Genomic DNA, 23,141 nt, shown 5'->3' with positions numbered 1-23,141 from the left:
AGTTGATAATTTGGAAAAGTGGCATCTGTTGAACTGCGTCCGAATCATCACAAATACTGCAGAAGACCTATTGGAACCCGCATGGACCCAAGGTTCTCACAGAAATCAGTCAAGTTTGGTGAAGGAAAAATCATGTTTTGTGGTTACATTCAGTATGGGGCGTGCGGGAGATCTGCAGAGTGGATGGTAACATCAACAGCCTGAGGTATCAAGACATTTGTGCTGCCCCTTACATTACAAACCACAGGAGAGGGCAAATTCCTCAGCAGGATAGCGCTCCTTCTCACACTTCAGCCTCCACATCAAAGTTCCTGAAAGCAAAGAAGGTCAATGTGCTCCAGGATTGGCTAGCCCAGTCACCAGACATGAACATTATTGAGCATGTCTGGGGTAAGATGGAGGAGACATTGAAGATGAATCAAAAGAATCTTGATGAACTCTGGGAGTCCTGCAAGAACGTTTTCTTTGTCATTCCAGATGACTTTATTAATAAGTTATTTGAGTCATTGCAGAGATGTATGAAAGCAGTTCTCCAAGCTCATGGGAGTCATATACAATGTAAAAAAATTTTCCACTACACCATGACTTTATATTCTATACTGTACATTATTTCTGTTAAGTGACCAACATTTTGTCTAAGCAAAGTCAGACCTTATTGTCCTAATTAAATCTTTAAATATCAAGGCATAATCATATTTTATTTTGGTAAGCGTAATCTAGAGGCATTGCCTTTCATATAAGCCACCTCTATTACCAAATGATCAGCTAGAAGACAAATTATTATTTGTTGTTCCTAAAACGTCAATATTTCTTTTTCAAATATTTACCAATTAATGTTTAACAGAGCAAGGAATTTTTTACAGTATTTCCTATTATATTTTTTCTTCTGGAGAAAGTCTTATTTGTTTTATTTTGGCTAGAATAAAAGCAGTTTTACATTTTTTTTAAAAAACATTTTAGGGTCAATATTATTAACTCCCATATATTTTTTTTGATTGTCTACAGAACAAACCATTGTTGTACAATGACTTGCGTAATTAAACCTAGTTAAGCCGTTAAATCACACTTTTAAGCTGAATACTACTGTCTTGAAAAATATCTAGTAAAATATTATTTACTGTCATCATGGCAAAGATAAAATAAATCTGTTATTAAAAATTAATTATTGAAACTATTATGTTTAAAAATGTTGTAAAAATTCTTCTTTCTGTTAAATAGAAATTGGGGAAAATATACAGGGGAGCTAATCATTCTGACTTCAACTGTATATTATATGTATATTTTATATAATTGACACACACATTTAAACAGCAGTGCATGTCTGTGCAGAAAAAGACCTAACAAACAAGCCTACCCTGAGGAATGTCCACCAGGGAGAGAGAGTGACACATGCCCCGGTTTCCCCATTACAGCAGTGCGTTGGCATTAGTGACTTGGCGAATTGCGAGAGAGACGGAGCGATGAATTTCCTCCGACACACACGTCGCTTCCCCCGCATTGTTCTGTTGTGCTTCGTGACTCCCAGTCTCCTCTCACTTTCAACATCCTCTCTCCCCCTCATCTATATCTCTGTTTCTTTGCCTACATTCGCTCCTCTCCAATCCCTCTCATCCACGATTCATGCGAGACGCCCACCCTAACAGAATGGGGGCAACGGTAATGATTTGGGAAAATCTGTAAGACTCGCGACATTATATATATATATATATATATATATATATATATATATATATATATATATCTCTTTCTCATGTGTACAGGAGCGGCAGTGGCTTTCCCTGCTCTCTCTGGGAATATAATGACATCGCATCTGTCTCTTGTGAAGAGGGGGATGCTGGGTTTTATACTCTAATGAAGCTGACGCACAAAGCAGGGTGTTGCATTGATCTGTTGCAGGCTGTGCTGGAATGACACAAATACACGTTGCCTGTGACACCTACAAGAGATACAACAAATCAAATGTTTATATGAACACACACACACACGGGTGTTTTTTAGGGCACTTTTGGTGGTGTTTTTTTTATCAAAATGAAACACTTTTTCAAAGCATCCTTGTGTATGTATGTTTTTTTTTTTTAACGCTTTCAGCTTATTTTAGTGCATCATGTTGGTATTTGAGCATGAATATCTGCAAAGGTACAATTCAGAAAGTCATTATCTATATGAATGACTTTAGCCACGCATATCCATAGCCACAGCCATATCACCCTGCAGCCTAAGACCAGTTACTCACTGAAGCTGAGCAGGGCTGAGCCTGGTCAGTACCTATATGAGAGACCACATGGGAACACTAGGTTGCTGTTATGATGTTAATAAGGCCAGCAGGGGGCGCTCAATCTGCTGTCTGTGTGAGTCCTAGTATATTGAAGGGCACACTATACTGTCAGTGAGCGCTGTCTTTCAGATGAGATGTTAAACTGTGGTCATTAAAAATCCCATGGCACTTCTCGTAACGAGTAGAGGTGTATCCTCTGTGTCCTAGCCAAATTCCCTCCATCTGCCCTTACCCATCATGGCCTCCCAATCATCCTCATTCAACGAATTGGCTCTATCACTGTCCACTCCACCAATAGCTGGTGTGTGGTGAGCACACTGGCACCGTTGTCCTGTGGCTGCCGTCACATTCTCCAAGTGGATGCTGCACACTGGTGGTGGTGTGGAGAGACCCCCCATTGTGAAGCACTTTGGGTATATGGCCATACTGTACATGATAAACGTGCTATATAAATACACATTACCTTCAACTTACTATGAAAGTTATTATCCATATGAAAGACTTTTTTTTTTTTAAGTTCAAAGAATACCTTGATTGTATTCCTGAGTTTTCTTCCAGATAGCCAGTGGACACCATGATGTCAAATGACATAAAATTTACTTCAACATGAGTATTGTAAGACATGCTAATTGATTTGATGTCAAAGCTTTGATGTGGGTGGCTCAGTGGTTCGCACTGTCGCCTCACAGCAAGAAAGTCGCTGGTTTCTTTCCTTGTTCGTGTAGGTTTCCTCCAGGTGCTCCGGTTTCCCCCAAAGACATGTGCTGCATATATGTGAATTGGATATAACTAAATTGGCCATGGTAAATGTGTGTGAATGCAATAATGTGTGGGTTTTTCCCAATACTAGGTTGCGGCTAGAAGGTCATCCGCTGTGTAAAACATATGCTGGAATAGTCTGCGGTTAATTCCACTGTGCCGACCTCTGAAATAGAGACTAAGCCGAAGGAAAATTAATTAATGAATGAATGAACTTTGACTTTTGACATCCACATATTGATGACGTTTTGACCACCAAAATAATGACATAAAAGTAATATAATATTAAAACCTTTATTTATCTGAAAGCTTCTGATGACTGATTATAAAGCGAGTTTGGCATGCTGTCCCGGGAGAGAGAGAGGCTCCCTTCCGTTTGCAGGGCAAGAGGGCAGTTTCAGCTCAGGTAGGTTTCAGGAAATCCCCCCCTTATTTAGATCTGATGACAGATTATACATTGCTATATAATTATATACTGCTGGTGGTGGAAGAGGGGATTCTTCAAGGTAAAGATAAATGAAGAACCTCTGGTTATTTATAGTGAGTTAGGAATGACCTGATTGGTGAATCATGCATTAGTCATTGCAGGACCAGCCGTGATCAATCATAATCACATGCTCCTCTCGAAATTAGTTAAGAAATAAACTTCACTTTGATGCCAATGTTAGATGTCAATTTGATATTTTGACATTAAGGAGGTCAATTGACATCAAACTTTTATGTGTTTTTGATATTGTGTTGACAACAAAGTGCTCGCTGGGTGAAAAAACTCCTCACAGTATGTTAAATTAAAAATGTGAGTCAAGGTTGAGTTGTGTTAAGCCCAACTAACACTCTGCAAATTCAGCCACAATTTGGTCATCTGAGTCTTGCGCGTGTCTGTGTTTGGCACATCTTGATTGTCGTTCAGTCTGACATTGACAGATGAGATCTTACAGTGTGAAACCGGGATCCTGTTTGTATAGCCTGACAAGTTACAGTCTTATAGTATTATAAGAAATGGCATAGCGTCTATTTGAGTTGATTGAAAGTAATACTTAACAAATTAATACTCAAATCTGACAGCTTTTTGCATACACACTTTATGTTTGTACTCAGGAAATGTATATCAGGTGTTCAAACTGATAAAAATGTACACAATTGGTGTGTGTGTTGTTGCCGGAGTAACTGAGGCACAACCTGTAAAGCAGGGGACTCAAACTTATTTTACCTGGGGGCTGCTGGAGGCAGAGTCTGGGTAAGGCTGCAACCCAACCCTGCAAAATTAATTTTATTATTATTTATAAATGTTTATTTTGTTTATTTTTTTCATCTTATTTGTCTTAAAAAATAAAAATAAAGAGATTTGAAAAGATTGGAATTTTTATAACAAAATAAAATGAAAAAATAAACTAATTAAAAATAAGAAAATAAATAAATCAGTAATATATTGTAATAATAATAATAATTAGATTTACTGTTTCCGCCGTGCTGTTGTTACAGGAAAAAGAAGCAACACTGTGTTGTTGTCATTTGTTTTAACTACTTTTACATCATTTAGAAATATATGTACTGTTTATTGCGTGAGGTAATGCAAATACAATGCAGGTAGAGCGATGCAAATGACCCACAAATAACGGTGCGACTCTATAATTGGTGCGGGTTACCGAGGACTCTTATTGCCGATGGACAGGTGTCGATGTGAGACTGCAGACGACTACATTAGGCTGCATTGAGTTCCTTTTCTTTTATCCTACCTCGTTCGCATCACTTTTATTTCTTGTCTGCTCACTGCGTGCAAAACAATAACCACTACCAACCAATGAGAGTGATTGTAAATGCAAGAAAGGTGATTGGTTGAAAAGATTGTGGGCGTAGCGGACATTTTAAAAGTGAGGGGTACAGCTGAATGAGATCCAAAATTTTACGTTTATATAATTATTCATCACCTGTTTCTAAATGTAAACTGCTTGCAAACCTGCAAAACTTGACGCATGACCTTGAGTTTCCGGCCTGACGCATTCACGTGCATATGAATGGAAGTCTATGGGGAGAAAAGTTCAGTGTGACCGCAGCTTTATAGTTTGAGCATTGGATTTGTTATTTAATTATTACAGGATTTTGGAGTTCAAGGAGTTCATGAATATTAAATATCAACTACATTTGATTTCTCATTTGAGAATGCATTATGATTTATTATTTGATCGTTTGAGTGTTGAGTGATTTATCATTAGGGTAGTTGTTTTGAGAGTTTGATTTCTTATTTGATTTGAATTTTATTTAAAAAAAGATCCATATATACAGTTGAATTATTAGCCCTCCTGAATTATTTTCCCCCAATTTCTGTTTAAAGGAGATAAGGTTTTTTCAACACATTTCTAAAAATAATAGTTTTAATAACACATTTCTAACAACTGATTTATTTTATCTTTGCAATGATGACAGTTAATAATATTTTACAAGATATTTTTCAAGACACTTTTATACAGCTTAAAGTGACATTTAAAGGCTTAACTAGGTTAATGAGGGTAACTAGGCAGATTTGGGTAATTAGGCAAATCATTGTATAACGATGGTTTGTTCTGTAGACTATCGAAAATAAAATATAGCCCAAAGGGGCTAATATTTTTGACCTTAAAATGTTTTTAAAAAAAATTAAAACTGCTTTTATTCTAGCCGAAATAAAACAAATAAGACTTTCTGCAGAAAAAAAAATACAAATTAATAAATACAATTAATTAAATACAAATTAACAGTCCATATGCGCTAAGGTTTTTTTTCTGTAGAGCGAACAAGGTTAATGTGAAATAAACATTTAAATTAAAAGTGTTTCTGCAGCTGTGCAAAAAACGAAACAATGATTAATTACAAATGAATAACAAATTAAAATTATGTCAGCTTCATTGCAGTAGCATTTTGTTGTTGTTGTTGTTGTTAATAATAATGACATTATGTTAGTTTTGTATTATTGGTTTTACTATTATTTTTGTCATTGTTTTTAGGGTTAGAAATACAGCAACATTTATTGTTTCAAGTGAGGAGGCAGAACAAGTTGGCAGAAGCTTTTTTGGGTGAACTTGCAGAAAATTTGATTTAGTAAACTTTTTAGTAAATTTTGATTAAGATTTAGTAAATTTTGATTTAGGTTTAGTAAACGTGTTAAATGTAGTTATATGGAGTTATGTTACATTTTGAAAAAGGCATGGTCCCCTTTAATTTATCTTGAAAATGTTTTACCATGTCTTCTTAATTTATAGTTACCTTCTATATCAACTAGACTTTAAATATTAAAATATAAAAATTTGTCAACAATTTAAAACTTTAAAAATGATTAAATATAACTGAGTGTAGGTAATGAATTTTTATTTGTTTAAAAATTATGCTTATATTAAGAATGTAATCACTTCCGTCAGAGCCTACAATTTTGCCCTTTAGAGCATTTATTAAAGTCTCTTGGTAACCAAGACAACAGTGGTGGTGAAGAGTGCATATGAAAAATGAGAAGAGAAAGAAAATAGGCAATTATCATTTGAACTCAATACGCAATATTTTTGTTCTGTCTCATTTCCAATAAAACTAGAATATTGTCACAGTTTGTGAAACTTATTTAAGCTGTATATGCATGTGAAAATACTATTTAGTTATGTTTGGGATACATAAAATGTATAAACATGCATAAAATTACTTACAGAAATTGACCATTTTGTTCAATAAATATAATAAAAACATATTTTCTATTATGAAATGAGACATATGTGGTTTTACAACATACAATTTAACTAAAGTGTCGATATAATTTACCTAAAGTGTCCTAAATTGCATGTGTATCACTATATAAGATCTGTTAAAGAGTTTATCTTAATGCAAACACACTACTACTAACACAATTCTAGTATGTCATCCTGGAAATTATTTAAATCATTTCAGTTTTGTTGTTTTTTTTTTTTAAAGAAGAAAATGTTGTATACATTTGTTCATGCTCAAATAGCACTTTTACTAAATAAAAGCCTAACTGGAAGCTTATTATCGAAATGTCCACAGGATCAGCATTGTCCATAAAGGTGAAAACTACAATAGAAAAGCAGCTTGTGTAATTGCTACAATTAATCAAATTGTCTTTGTCTTTTTCTGTCACACAGTACCAGCAAGTGTATGATGATGCCTTCATCAGTGCAGTGGTTATCTCGCTAGTCCTCACGTCATTTTTTGCAGTGGTCTATTTTCTTATCATTCCTCAGTATGTAAATCACACACATGCATAAGCATTATTCACCTTTTCTTAATTTGTCAGACATACTAACTTGATGACACTTTAGCTCAGGTCAGTTAATTATACAGCATACATGCAACATATCTCTCTCTCTCTCTCTCTCTCTCTCCCATTGCAGAGGTCTTCTGGTTGTAATTCTGCTGGTTCTCTGTTTATGCTTCCACATGGCAAGTGTGATGTATCTTCACGTCACGCATGCACAGGTAACAGAAAAAAATACATTTCTTGAATGCAGTTGTTTCATTTCACAACAGTACAGTATGCATTGGCTTACAAAGCATGACCCAGAGTTTTAAACTTTGATACATTACTTGTCCTACACATAGCACAGCTTGTGCTGTAGACATGAGTGACACCTCAGGTCATAGGGTTTGTTGAGGAGAGGTGTGATATTACTTTAAGTACAATTTTCACCTGGTGCCTGGAGGATGATAAAACCTCCTAGGCATACAGTGAATGTGAGGCTCAAGTCATGTCTAGGGTTGAGAATATCAAAGACTTGGGACTGGGATTTTTTAAATACTTTTACCCTAATCACCTAACAACCATTTAGATCACTCTAGCACCACCTAACAATAGCCAACAACACCCTGGTGCTTCTTAATAAGCACACAGAGCAACCAAGCACCACTTAACCATTACAACACATGACAACTACCCAGAACACACAACGTCACTTAAGAACCACTAGAGCATTCTAACACCACTTTACAAGCAGTACCTTACAGCAACCCAGAACATTCTAGAACCAAATGTAGCACTTTAAGAATACCTAACAACTGCTCAGAGTACCATAACACCATTCACAATACCCTAACATCACCTTACAACATCCAGAGTGCCCTAGTACCACCTAATAACCAAGCAGGACAGTCTAACACCACCTAGAGTACTTTAGCATCACCGAACGACCACCAAGAGCCACCTACAACAGTTTAGCACCACCTAACAGCCATTTAAAATGCCCTAGCACCACCTAATAATCACTCAGGACAGCCCAGCACCACCTAGAATACATCAGGACCATATATCAACCACCTAAATCACTGTATTGTCACCTAACAACCACCCAGTTCACCATAGCACCACTTAACTACCTCCAACACCACATTGAATCTTCTTAGGGCCACCCAGAGCAACCAAGCACCACCTAATAACCACCAATAGCACTTTAGCATTCCAGAGTAACATAGCACCAATTAACAACTGCTCAGAGCACCCTACAGCAATGTATCACCACCTAGCAACCATTTAGAGTAACATAGCACCCCATAACAATCCCCAGAGCACTATAGTACCACCTAACAACCACCCAGTGCAATATAGCACCACATAACAATAACCAGAGCACTATAGTATCGCCTAACAACCACCCAGTGCAGCACAGCACCAATTAACAACTGCTCAGAGTGCCCTACAGCAATTTAGCACCACCTAGAAACCATTTAAAGTACCATAGCACCACATAACAATCACCAGAGCACTATAGTACCACCTAACAACCACCCAGTGCAACATAGCACCAATTAGCAACTGCTCAGAGCGCCCTACAGTAATTTAGCATCACCTAGTAACCATTTAAAGTACCAAAACACCACATAACAATCGCCACAGCACTATGGTACCACCTAACAACCACCCAGTTCAACATAGCTCCAATTAACAACTGCTTAGAGAGCCATACAGCAATTTAGCACCACCTAGCAACCATTTAGAGAACCAAAGCACCACATAACAATCACCAGAGCACTATAGTACCACCTAACAAACACCCATTGCAACATAGCACCAATTAACAACTGCTCAGAGTGCCCTACAGCAATTTAGCACCACCTAGCAACCATTTAGAGTACTATAGCACCCCATAACAATCCCCAGAGCACTATAGTACCACACAACAATCACCCAGTGCAATATAGCACCACATAACAATCACTATAATACCACCTAACAACCACCCAGTGCAACGCAGCACCAATTAACAACTGCTCAGAGTGCCATACAGCAATTTAGCACCACATAGCAACCCTTTAGCAACCCATTTAGAGTACCATAGCACCACATAACAATTGCCAGAGCACTATAGTACCACCTAACAATCACCCAGTGCAACATAGCACCAATTAACAACTGCTCAGAGCACCCTTTAGCAATTTAGCACCACCTTACAACCATTTAGAGTACCATAGCACCACCCAGAACACACCAAGACAGGACCTAACCTACAGTAGCCACCCAGAGCACTTTACTGTCACCTAACAACCACCCAGTGCACTTTAGCACCACCTAACAACTATTTAGAGCACCCAAACCACCAAACAATCACCCACCCTGAACAACCAAGCACTACCTATGGCACCCCAGAATACTCTACACCACTTAACAACCACCCGTAGCATGCTAGCATTGTAAAGGTGAGATTTGCACAAACAGGCACCACATTTTATGTAGTGGATGTGTAAATCTAGCTCTTGGTATATTATTCTACATGTTTAATATTTGCTCTCTGCTGTCTTTGTCTCAGTGCTCCCCTGACTGCCTGACCCTGCAGATCAGAACGGTTTTGTGTGGGTTTCTGGTGCTGCTGATGTACTCCGTGACCCAGGGGTGTGTGGTGAGTGTGTGTGAACAGTAGAAGAGAGTGATGATTGTATTACTAAGGGTGTTGCTTACACATTTTACCAAGATTTTACCAGGTTGACTCATTTACTGCTTGACATGTGTTAGACCTTGTGATAACACTCTGCTTGAAGCCTGTATATAGTAGTCAGCATTTGAAGTGGTTCATCAGCTGAAGTGGTTTCTGTTGTCTTAAAACTATTCAACCCATTTCTGTCTTATGGCAAATTTGAAAAACATTTTGATCCACTTCAAATGTTGACTATATACACAGGCTATAACAACATGTTCCTTATGTATTTATGGGGTTATGAGATGCCTTATTTTATTTTATTTATTTATTTACTGTTCTTTGAGGTTTACTTATGTTGGAAAGAGTTTTGGTCACACTTTATTTTAAGGTGCAATTCTCACTCTTAACAAACTGTTAACCATGACTTTTAGCCTAATAAACTATTAATTAGCTGCTTATTAATTAGTAAGACACAGTATAGTTGGGTTTAAGTATTGAGTGATAATTTGGGATAAAAATATACTAAGAAATACTAGTAAACAGCCAGTTTTGTTATAATAAGCAGTAGTAAGTTAGTAGTTAATATTGGGACGTGGTACTTAAACTATTGGACCATTTACATGACATTTTCAGACCCAGAGTGGAAACTTTTTATGCATTTGCCTGTTTGTTTGCATGACAAGAGGTTTTTGAGACTGAAAATGCATAAAATGGGTGTCAAAGTATAATTTTTTGATTAAAGGTTAATTAAAAGAACAAACACACAACAATGACAGTTTTGGGCACTTTGGGTGTATGGCCATACATGATAAATGCGATATATAAATACACATTGCATTATATTACATTACAATAACAGAGTAGATGGTAGAGTTGTTGCTCAAGTGTTTCCCAATACTTCATCAGAAAAAGTGCAGATTTACTTCACATTACAACCTCTTCCTTCAAAGTACTAATTACTACAAGGTGACCGCAAAAAACATGACAGGGGTTTGGTTGCAGGCTCGATGCAAGCTGAGCTGCATGCAATGCTTTTAATGGCCACACCCCTAACCCTACCCCTCACAGTTACATCACTAGATCCATTAAGTGCACAGTGTCTGACATTGCATCTTATAAATATGCAGTCTCCGCTTGCAAATCCAAGTCTGCATCCAGATACTATTGAAAAATGCTGGCCTGGCATAACTCTTTTGGCCATTTCTGTGTACGTGTACCTTTCCGTTTTTGGCTCATACCCATCAACTTTGGGATGTGAAAATAAGGCATAAAAAAATAATTATAATAAATTCCCCAAATTACTAAATATGTTCATCTGGAGCTGTTTCATTGTAACGCACCTAAAACCCAGATTGTCCACTTTCGCTTTGCTTCAAATTGTGTGTACAGAACCGTTTGGGAAACAGCGTCTGTGTTTTACTATAAAGCGTGCCGGAAAGTCAGAACTGACTGTCTTGAGGATTGCATAGGAGGGGCAACGGCGCCTGTAATGGAAAGGAAGGGAATCGCTCAGTTTTTATATTTATTTCAAAGTGTTTTCATGCCTAAATAGAATGAAAGCACAGAACAGATTCCCATTTAAGAGCAAGGGGCAACCCCTGGTGATTCGGCGGGATGGGTTTGTAAAGGGAGGATCGACTCTTTAATGTTTATTGTCACCCTTCATAGAAAGATTAAAAACACATGAGAAATACAGGAAAAAACCTTTAAGGGGATGATATAGCAGCATAGAAATGTAAAATACGGGAGAATCCCAGGAGAAATTGGAGGGTTGACAGGTATGTTTTAGCAACATTATTGCCATAAATAATGTGTGGTGGATTGTAGACTCAGAAGTAAAAGCCCACACATGTGATTAGCTAACACTTTTACAAATCTGAAAGCTTTTGAAGCTTTTCTTTTAGGTTGAGTTCCTAAAGTTCATCTGTGTGCCCACCTGTATGTTTGACAACCTACATCTTTCAAAAATTCTGTGTTTTTAATTAAAATCACTTAAAAGTGATTTGGTTCAGACACACTTTTTTGTTATGTTGGTTGAAAGTCTCTTCACATCTTGAAAGCACTCATTAAGTCAAGTGGTCAAATGTATTTATTTATATAACCAGAGAAAGATTGGACCCCCCCCCCCCCCCAAAAAAAATCTGCTATTCTTGACTGTTTGGTATCATCTTGTGACTCAATAAGAATAAGCAGGTTAGTGTAGGCTGCATCCAGCCATTTGTTAACATTGCTTCGCTTTGGCTAGCAAAAAGGCTGTCAGGTTTTATTCTGTGATAACAATCTACTAAATCCCTAACTTAACTGATTCAAGCATATTGTAAAGTGCTTCCAATTTTATATAACTTTCAATCATGTTTTAGTTCAAACAGTAGTTTATTCCTAATGGTAATCTATTGTACTTATGTATTAAATGTGTATTTCAATATGTGATGATGATGATGATGATGATGATGATGATGTGTGTGTGTGTGTGTGTGTGTGTGTGTGTGTGTGTGTGTGTGTGTGTGTGTGTGTGTGTTTTGCTATAACCACACAGGTGACATGCGTGCCGTGGTCACTGGAGGGGAATTCCAGCATCTCCATGGTGACAGTTGTCACAGTGAACGGGACCGGCGTGGGCTACAGGGTGTGCAAATACACTCCGTATGTATTTTTATCATGTGTGATGGCATCTCTATCTGTGGCCCTGTACCTACGTGTCTCATCACTACCTAAGATCCTCCTGCTTCTGCTTCTTAACATCCTCCACACTGTCGTCATGGAGACCAGCGGCTATCGGAAGGCCGTTGGGTGAGTTGAGCTTCATGTTGGTTCATATTTACTTGTTCAATTATCCAAGAATTTTTCAAATTAGGGATATGCAAGTTACCAGGTTATTAAATAAGCATATCATCATTTGATGGACATTCTGAAACAAACAAAAAAAAAACAAACAAACAAACAAACAAAAACTGAACAGAAAGTGTTAGTAATAAAAGTGTTAAAGTTTTTAACAATGCCGACAATAGAAGCAATTAAGGAAAGCCATATATAGAAGTGCTATGACAAATCCCAGCTGTTCAAATAAGTTACACAGAGCAAGTTTTATGTAGAGAGTGCTAGGGGCCATTCTCGCAAAATGGGTGTTTTTTCCGTTCCGATGTGAGACTTTTCCATTGTTTTATGTAAAAGTGCTTCATGGATGTGCTTGACCTTTACGCACATGTCAGGTCACGTCTTTTGCAGCACCTCTAACATGAATGATGTATTTTTTGGGATGCTTAAGTTTGAAGAATTTCAACTTTAACACACAGCATCATCAATTCTTCCCAAGCAGTAAATCAGTCAGAAGAAATGTGGCAGGGAAAGGGTTGTATGTTTCTGTTTACAGTAGCAAGTAGGCATGACAACTGTTATTTGATAGTAACATGATAAAAGAGAGGAAAAAACATTCCTAAGCTTTGTTTGTCATGTTTTTAGTTGCAAAGATCCATTCTTTGTAAATGGTCACTTAAGTAGAATGTCAGAGCAATGCATAGTAAAAATGTTATTTATAAAGTAAAAATATTGTATGTATGTCATCACCTTGGAATTATAAAGTTCTGCCTTCTGAATGATTTTGAGATATTGAGCTTCAAAGCTTTTGCATTCCAAACAGTATGTCTGTAACATTTGTTTTTTAAATAAAAAAGTCTTAAAAGGTAAACAACTTCTAAAAAACATCCCATAATGTAAATAAGTTGTCATTTAATAAGAATATGTCAATAACTCAATTTTGACAAAAATGTCAGATAGAACCCTATAATTTTAAGGTGACGATGTGTGTGTGTACAGTTGAAGTCAGAATTATTAGCCCTCCTGAATTCCCCAATTTATTTTAATGGAAAGTAGATCATTTTCAACACATTTCTAAACATAATATTTTTAATAATTAATTTCTAATAACTGATTTCTATTATCTTTGCCATGATGACAGTACATAATATTTGACGATATTTCTCAAGATACTAGTATTCAGCTTAAAGTGCAGTTTAAAGCCTTATCAAAGTTAGTTAGGTTAATTAGGCAAGTTAATTAGAAAATTCATTGTATATAATGATGGTTTGTTCTGTAGACCAGGGGTCCCCAAACTTTTCAGCCCGCGACCCCTAAAATAAAAAGCCAGTGACTCGCGACCCCCAAATTTCTTAGAGGTGGTTTTAAAAATACAACACAAAAAAGTGCAACAGTCTAACAATTATTCCTTTTCATTTGCATGTTGTTGTTTTTTCTTATTAAAAACTACTGTTTTTATTCTCTGTGGGTTATGGCTAAAATATTGTAATTCATTCATTTTCTTTTTGGCTTAGTCACTTTAGTAATCAGGTGTGGCCACAGCAGAATGAGACGTCAACTTATTCAACATATGTTTTACACAGTGGATGCCCTTCCACCTGCAACCCATCACTGGAAAACATCCATACATTCTCATTCACACACATACACTACTGCCAATTTAGCTTACCCTATTCACTTTTAGCGCATGTCTTTGGACTTGTGGGAGGAAACCGGAGCACCTGGATGAAACCCACGCAAACACGGGGAGAACATGCAAACTTGCAACATGCACACAGAAATGCCAACTTACCCAGCTGGGGCTCGAGCCTGGAGCTTGAACCATGAGCACAGGGCCGGCCCATGTCATAGGCAGTATAGGCAAATGCTAAGGGCACTATACATCCAGGGGGGTGCCAGAAATGGGGGAAGAAAAAAAAGTGTAACTTTCACTATTCTTAAAACTAGTTGGTATTATGACTGATAAAATAATATGCCCACATTAATTTAACGGCATAGTGCAAAGCCTACTAAGTAGTAGTAGTATTAAATAATGATAATATAGCCCAATCACCTAAGACACCCCCCTCCCCATCCGAATAATTAGACTTTACCTGCTACACGGTGTTCGTTTTTTTGATTGGTCAACAATCTCAATATGTTAAAATGCACCAAACAGTCTGGTGCGCAGGGGAGGTAAAAAAGAAAAGAAGAGGAAGAAAAACGCGACAAAGTATGACAAAATGTTCCCAGATCAGCTTCTCTACACACCATTAATAGAGGAGCGAAAGTTTGCAATACTTTGGTGATTCGGGTGTGTATTTAAACAGACAAATACACTTAAAAATATGTATTTTATAGCTTTATTTAATTTCTGTAAAGGCCATTGATTTTAATAGGCTAAACCCTTTATTTTATTGACAATATTTTCTAATGTTTGCCATGTATTCTATCATTTGAAGCTACTTGTTGTCCCATATTTTTTACATCCCAATGTTGACAGCCAGGTATGGCATAATATGGTTTGCTAAACAATAAATAGCTATAGTGCTATCTGTTAGTTTTAACGTCAGCTAATGTTATGGAAGGGCATAGATGTTATGGAAAATAGTAATAGTAATGTAACTACCCTCATCATTCCTTCCTCAAGCGAATGTGTAAATATTAGATCTATTCAGCAATAATGTTAATTGCATTGGCATATTTATCTGACATTTTCCCAGCTTGTATTAGTCGATCAAAAAGCTATTTTAGTTTCTTATGACTACATGTACTAGCAGTGGAATTTACTGCGATGTGACGGGTCGCCACCTGAAATCTTGCCTAAGGCGCCAAATTGGTTAGGGCCGGGCCTGCACATATTGACAACACTAAAAAGTGCAACAGTCTAACAACCATATCTTTTTTACAGTCATTTATTAATTTGTTTAATTTATTTAATTTTTGGTTTAATTTTGGTGATCGCCACACAGAGATCATTCTCAATATTCATTTGTGGCCTGTATTTATTTTTAATGTATTTGATTGGCATAAAGGTGTCCGAAAGTTTACCCTGGTGTTATAAAGTCAGTCTTCCGCAGCTGACAATATTGCTGTGTTGTTAATCTAATGTAAACACGCCAATCCTATAAAAAGTAATTGAACGGCTGATGGCTTTTCATTTGCATGTTGTTGTTTACTACTACTAAAACTACTATTTTTATCATTTGTAGGTTATGGCTAAAATATGGTAATTCTAATAGTTTAATAAAATTTATTTGACCTCAAATCACCACGTGACCCCCACTTTGGGAACCACTGTCATCGGATAAATATTGCAATCGAGAATAAAATATTGCTTAAGGGGGCTAATAATATTGAGCTTAAATTATTATTATTATTTTTTTAATTCTTTTATTCAAGCCAAAATCAAACTATACAGTCTTTCTCCAGAAGAAAAGATATTATAGGAAATACTGTGAAAAATTCCTTGCTCTGTTAAACATAAATTGGGAAATATTTGAAAAAGAAAAAACTTCACAGGAGGGCGAATAATTTTGTATGTTTAAACTGTATATGTGTAGGTAGGTTCATTTGTCCTCTTAGAGAAATTGATTTGTAGCATTATTAAGGAATAAATTGAATAGAACACAATAAACAGACCAGCTGACGTAAAAAGAAAAACTTAGTAAAATTATACAGTCTTACTGCCTGTGGGACAAAGGAAAAATTAGTCCTGTGTTTTGACACTACTGTAAAAAAAGAGTCTCTGCCCAGATGGCAGTAAGTCAAATAAGGAACAAAGAGGGTGCATTGAGTCAGCCACAATACTTCTTGCTTTTATAACCATTTTATTTTTGTAAATGTATTCTATCCTTGGTAATGTAATGTAATGTAATCAGTTTACTAGAAGTGGTGACTATTTTCCTTAAACATGTTTTCAGATTCCCAGTAGCCTTACCATACCAGCAAATGTTGATAAAAGTTATTTCCAATGAAAACAGTGTAAAATATTTCAATAATTTCACTGCTGATCGAAAGGACACCAGTTTCTTTAAAAATATACAGTTGATATATACTAACCTGCCTAGTTAACCTCATTAACCTAGTTAAGCCTTTGAATGTCACATTAAGCTGTATAGAAGTGTCTTGATAAATATCTAATCAAATATTATTTAATGTCATCAAGGCAAAGATAAAATTAATCAGTTGTTAGAAATGAGTTTTTAAAACTATTATGTTTAGAAATGTGTTAAATCTCTCTGTTAAACAGAAATTGAGGAAAAAATAAACATGGGGCTAATAGTTCAGGGAGGCTAATAATTCTGACTTCAACTGTATATAGTCTCTGCTGAGTAATTACATTACTTTTTGTGTGTGTATGTGTGTGCGTGTCTGTGTAGAGGTGGATTTTTTCACACACATGGTTATGACCCGGTTCTGGCGATGCTGTTGTTTTCTGGAGCTCTGGTGCTTCACTGTAGGCAGCTGGATCTCAAGCTTAGACTGGACTACCTCTGGGCCACACAGGTGAGAGCAGTGTGTGTGGGTGTGCTTTTGTGTAAGTGTGCTCCAATGGACAAACCGATGTTACATGGTTGATGAGTCTGTGTTTTTCATTACAATGCAGTGAAGTAAGAATATCTCAAGAATATTTTAATAAACTCATCCCATAATGATGACACATTCAAAGAGTACAGGTGTTTTTTGTAGAATTTGTTTATATGGCAATAACAGTGGTTGAAAGTGGACAAGCGCTAAACCTTTAAGTCATATTTTACACCAGTTTATATGGACAGTTCCATTTCTTGAATCGCAGTGTTTTGTTCACAATACAGCACTGCTATGACTCCTTCACTCAATAGTTCTCTGTGTAACTGGGCCAAATGAAGATAGTGTCAATGTATCCCTCCTAAATAATCTGTTTCTCCTGCTAAATAAACTGCTTATTATTTATTAGGGCTGTCAATTGATTAAAAAAATTAACTAATTAATCACACTTTTTTTGTAATTAATCATGATTAATCGCAAAAAGGCATATTTATTACAGAAATAAAAACACAGGTATGGAAGTGCCATTTGAATTTCAAAACAATCAATGCCAATAAAAACAAAAATGATTTCCATGTTGGATTCTAAGTGGACTACAAAAAAAAAAAAAAATACAGACATTGCAAATATGGAAAATGGAAAATTATAATAACAATAAAGTATTGAATACAAACAATTGTACTCGAGTTGATAACAATAATTTTAATTTAGCTTAGTCCTCCTTAACATTTAGCCAGTTGCTAAGACAGTCTAGTCTATTGACATTATCGGGGGACAATGTGGCCAAAGGGTACATCAGATGCAGGTACCAAAGACTATAGACTTCTTACAGGGACTTTGGTCACACCATCGCTAAACATTTCATTGTAAACAGCTTTGAGGGATACGGATACCTCAAAGACTATAGAATACATATAAAATGCCTTAAAGAGACTTTTGATGTCAGCGATGTCAGGCGTTTGCTCTTGTTGCTAGGAAACGCACGCACACACACACACACAGACAGAGAGAGAGAGACAACGCGCACAGTACAGCGCACCCGTTGAGCGAGGGATCGCTTCAGATTCATCAATACATGATCGCGTTCATCAAATTTGCTTAAACTAAGCATTTCTAAAGTATGGCTGTATTTTACAAGCAAGGACTCTGACACAGCAACGTGAAGCAGACACTTTACAAAAGTTGCGTGTATGGGGGAAACACGCCTAACTTAAAGGAAGAGAAATGGGCTGTCTTTAACAGCTTGCGACATCGTCTGAGTACATTTTCATGGACACCAATACTCCAATAATCATAATACTTTTATGATTAAGATAATACTGATTAAGAGTCTATCATGTAAACAGCGATTTTTGATTACTTTAAAGGACCACCCGAGTCCTGAAATGCAGAGGGTTTTCTTTCCGTTCGCCATGCGGTATCAAATTCCATTAAAATAGCACTCTTCCTGCAGTCCTTGCTTCATATTTTCATCCAATAATTGTCATGGGGCATGAACAATATGTTGTTGAATGAAAGTGAACTAAAGTCTAAAGACTAAAAATGAAACACCCGAAATTGCATGAAACTCTGGAGGAAACGCTGGATAGCCTAGTAATGCGACATTAATTGTTTTATATTGAAACTTTCCTTCTAAAAGCGCTTCCTTGGTCTTATCCATATTTCTTTGCACATTAAACACACGTTGGCCACAATAGGAAATGAAAAAACTGCAACTGCGTTATTTACGCAAATTTTTAATTAATCGCCTGCGTTAACACGCTAATTTTGACAGCCCTATTAATTATGTGAAGTGAGGAGTGACGTTATTAATAAAAAATTTCCTTGCATTTTAAATCTTTAAATAATAGAGATACTCCAATGCTTTTAATTGCAGAGGCAATATTACTGTGTTTAAATGGTTTCTGTTCTTCTGTTATTTTTTATAGTAGCAATATATACAGTACAATGATTTTACTTAAGAGAGTATACATTTCCCATTGCAATTTTTTTTTCTTTTTTACAAGCTATAAAGTAACAGAACACAATACAAAACAATTGTTTCATAAAATAAAATACATGAAAATAACAGTACAATAAAATGGTAATATGAATAATATCAATAACCAAATATACATAGGTCAGAGAGGGTTGAATCTTTATTTATTTGCTCAACTTTAGTTTAGTTATTATCAGCTGTAAATTCGTAATCTAAATAGATTATTAAGAGTGATTAAGATTAATGTTTGTTCTGTGAATGGGAATTTGGTAGTAATATTTTTATATTTCTATGAAGATTGGATGGAGCAACTTATTGTATTCGGTTCACTTGGACCAGATATTTCTAAATACAGTAATTTGGAGTCAAAGGGAGAATGTAATTTTTCATCACATAAATATTCATTCATTCATTCATTTTCTTTTCAGCTTAGTCCCTTTATTAATCTGGGGTTGCCACAGCGGAATGAACCACCAACTTATCCAGCATATGTTTTACGCAGCGTATGCCCTTCCAGCTGCAACCCATCACTGGGAAACGCCCATACACACTTATACACTATGGTCAATTTAGCTTACCCAATCACATAAATATCATATACTATTCCTAGCCATTCTTGGATTGTTGGGGATTCAGGAAGTAACCTGTGTCTTGTAATGGCAGCAATTATTAAAATATCAAGCAAGTATTTTTCAGGTTTATTTATTTGGATATCAGAGCTTCCAACATAACCATGAATTGAAAGGGTAGTGTAATATTAAGTATGTTTTCTAGATACATAGGACTCTATTTTAATAATCTAAGCACAAAGTCTAAAGCACAGGGCGCAAATTGTCATGAATAAACTAAAAAGATTCTGTGAAAAAGATTAAGATTAAGAAAAGATAAAGGCATGGGGGCAGTGGTTTTTATATTTATCTAGAAAGTAATAAATTAAAAAAAATTATAATAATTTAATTCTTTTTTATTTGTAAAGATATTTGCGTATTGCTGTACATCCTGCGTGTATTAAGCAATGTGTAAGCGAGGCGCACAACTAACACACTGTAACGTGGAGGCTGAGGCTGTGTTAGAATCTATGTGCAGAAGTTTATTTAGGGGTTAGGCAGAGACATCAACAAGTAAACAAGCAGAGAGTCGGCAACATATAAGTAGTCCAAATCCAAACAACAAACACAGGGGCAAATCCAGACGACGTAGTATAAGATTAGGCAGAAGTTCAGTAACACAACAATCAGTCCAAAGCAGATCAAGAGGGCAAAGGTAAACTGGCAATACTTCGCAAAGCAGCATGGCCTGAGCACTCACTGAAATACAGCAAAACAGGAAGTAGCCGCAGAGGGAGCGGAACTGAGTCAGTAGTTGGGCGAGGGCTCCCTCTGCTGGCGTGGCGTTACAGAACCCCCCCCTCCCCCCTAGGAGCGACTCCTGGAGCTCGACGTGGGCGCCCCTGTGGTCTAGGAGCTGGTTGGTCGGGCCTGGCTCGATGGAACTCTTCAATGAGGGAAGGGTCGAGAATGTCCTTGGCTGAATCCCAAGATCTCGGATCCATATACTTCCCAGTCCACCAGATATTGGAGCTGACCCTCTCTTCTCCTTGAGTCCAGTAACACATTTACCCTGTACGCCGGATTTCCGTCAATGTCCAATGGCTGGGGTTGTTCTGGGGCCTCCTGGCTGGGGTCAGCCTCCAGTGGAGCTTTCTGCTGGGTAGCCGTAGCTTGATGTCCCTTGTAGAGAGCCAGACTCGCTGTCCTGGTTGGTAGGGAGGGTGTGGACAACGTCGGCGAATGGCCTGGAACTCCTGTGTTCTCACAGCCCACTGGAGCCGGACGTGGGCACTGTCCCACACCCTCTCACTACGCTGAATCCATTCATTAACCGCTGGAACTGCAGAAGGCTCACCAGACCACGGGAACAATGGAGGCTGAAATCCCAAGACGCAATGGAAGGGGGTAAGTCCTGTTAATGAGTGTGTCAATGAGTTTTGTGCGTATTCAGCCCATGGGAGAAACTCAGACCAGCGATGTTGCTCTCTACTGCAGTATGTCCTGAGATATTGGCCAATTTCTTGGTTAAGACGGCCATTAGCTTGGGGATGGTATCCAGATGTGAGACTCACATTAATGTCCAACTGCTTGCAGAAAGCCTTCCACACCTGTGAGGTAAACTGCGTGCCCCAATCACTCACAATATACTCAGGTAACCCATAAACTCTGAAAACATGCTGGAACAAGGCTTGAATGGTTTCCATGGCTGTTGGTTAACTAGGTAATGGGACTATACAACAGGACTTGGAGAATCGATCGATTATTACCAGGATGGTAGTGAAATTATTTGATGGGGGTAGATCAGTGATGAAATCGATTGACAGATGAGACCATGGTCGTTGTGGGATGGGTAATGGTTTGAGGAGTCCGGAAGGCAGTTCTTTGGGTCTTTTTAACTGGCCGCAGACTTGGCATGACTTGACATAGTTGGTGACATCATTGCTCAAGTGTGGCCACCGGAATGAATTTTAGACTGAGTAGATAGTTCGAGAGATGCCTGGATGACCTGCACATATTGATGTATGGACCCATTGCATGACTCTAAGATGTAAGTTAGTTGGTACATAGTTCTTGTTGGGTGGACACTGCGGGGGTGACGCTTTATTCTGTTGCTTAAGTTGGATTTCCTCCATTATGTGCCATGACACCAGAGCAATGACCAATGTAGAAGGGAGTATGTGTTCCTGAGGGTTATTGTTGTCTGTGGGAGAGTCATGACGGTGAGAGAGAGCATCTGCATTGCAGTTCTTACTTCCTGGTCTATACGTGACTGTAAACTGGAACCTGGTGAAGAACAGGGCTCATCTGGCTTGTCTGGGGTTTAAACGTTTTGCACTTTTTATGTACTCCAGATTCTTGTGATCCGTGATGACAATGGAATTGGACATTGGAATGGGTGAATGGCTCCCTCTAACCAACGCCTCCATTCTGAAATAGCCTCCTTCATAGAAAGTAGTTCCTTATTTCCCACATCATAGTTGTGCTCAGCTGAGGTTAATTTTCTAGAAAAGAATGCACAAGGGTGCAGTTTACCTGGTGTTCCATGTCTCTGTGAAAGTATTGCTCCAATGCCCAGATCTGATGCGTCCACCTCCAAAATGAACGGTGAGTTGGGGTCAGGATGTTTCTGAATGGGAGCGGTGGTAAACCTTTCCTTTAACTCTGTGAAGGCCTTGTTAGCCTTATCCGACCATTTCAATTTCTTAGGTTTTCCTTTCAGTAATGACGTCATAGGTGAAGCTACTGCACTATAATTGCGTATGAACCTTCTGTAAAAGTTTGCAAACCACAAAAACCTCTGAAGCTCCTTAACAGTGGTAGGTAGTGGCCATTCTGTAACTGCCTGGACCTTGAGTTCATCCATTCATACTCCATGATGACTGATGTGGTAGCCTAAGAATGAAGTCTGTTTAACGTGGAATTCACATTTTTCTGCCTTAACATACAGTTGGTTTTCCAATAATATTGACAATACAGTCCTGACATGATTGACATGATCTGCTTCGTTCTTGGAATAAATAAGGATGTCGTCAATGTAGGCGACTACATACTTATTAATCAGATCCTTGAAAATCTCGTTGATGAACGACTGAAAGACAGCCGAAGCGTTTGCCAGTCCACAGGCCATAGCCTGATATTCAAAGTGCCCCCTGGTGGTGATAAACACTGTTTTCCATTCATTACTTATTAAATTGTATGCACTTCTTAGATCAAGTTTGGTATATATTGTGGCCTCACGTAGCTGTTCAGGGGCAGAGGGGACTGATGGGAGAGGATAGCAAAATTTTACAGTAACATTATTCAAACCTCTGTAATCAATGCTCGGGTCGAAGACCTCCATCCTTCTTTTCCACGAAAAAGAACCCCGCTGCAGC

At 37.5% G+C, this 23,141-nt stretch overlaps 1 protein-coding gene across 1 annotated transcript in view; it reads left to right on the top strand.

Moving 5' to 3' along the window:
* Positions 1 to 23,141, top strand: part of adcy1a (adenylate cyclase 1a) — a 144,184-nt gene that overhangs the window by 84,403 nt on the left and 36,640 nt on the right. Inside the window, 5 exon segments of the mRNA XM_056481443.1 lie at positions 7,153 to 7,250; positions 7,402 to 7,486; positions 9,808 to 9,897; positions 12,452 to 12,705; positions 17,091 to 17,217. Of these exon segments, the coding sequence (XP_056337418.1) occupies positions 7,153 to 7,250; positions 7,402 to 7,486; positions 9,808 to 9,897; positions 12,452 to 12,705; positions 17,091 to 17,217 (654 nt within the window).

The sequence above is a fragment of the Danio aesculapii genome, chromosome 20, assembly GCF_903798145.1.
Source record: "Danio aesculapii chromosome 20, fDanAes4.1, whole genome shotgun sequence".
Lineage (NCBI taxonomy): Eukaryota > Metazoa > Chordata > Actinopteri > Cypriniformes > Danionidae > Danio > Danio aesculapii.
Note: the sequence above shows the minus strand (reverse complement) of the source record. Positions and strands in the feature narration are given on the sequence as shown.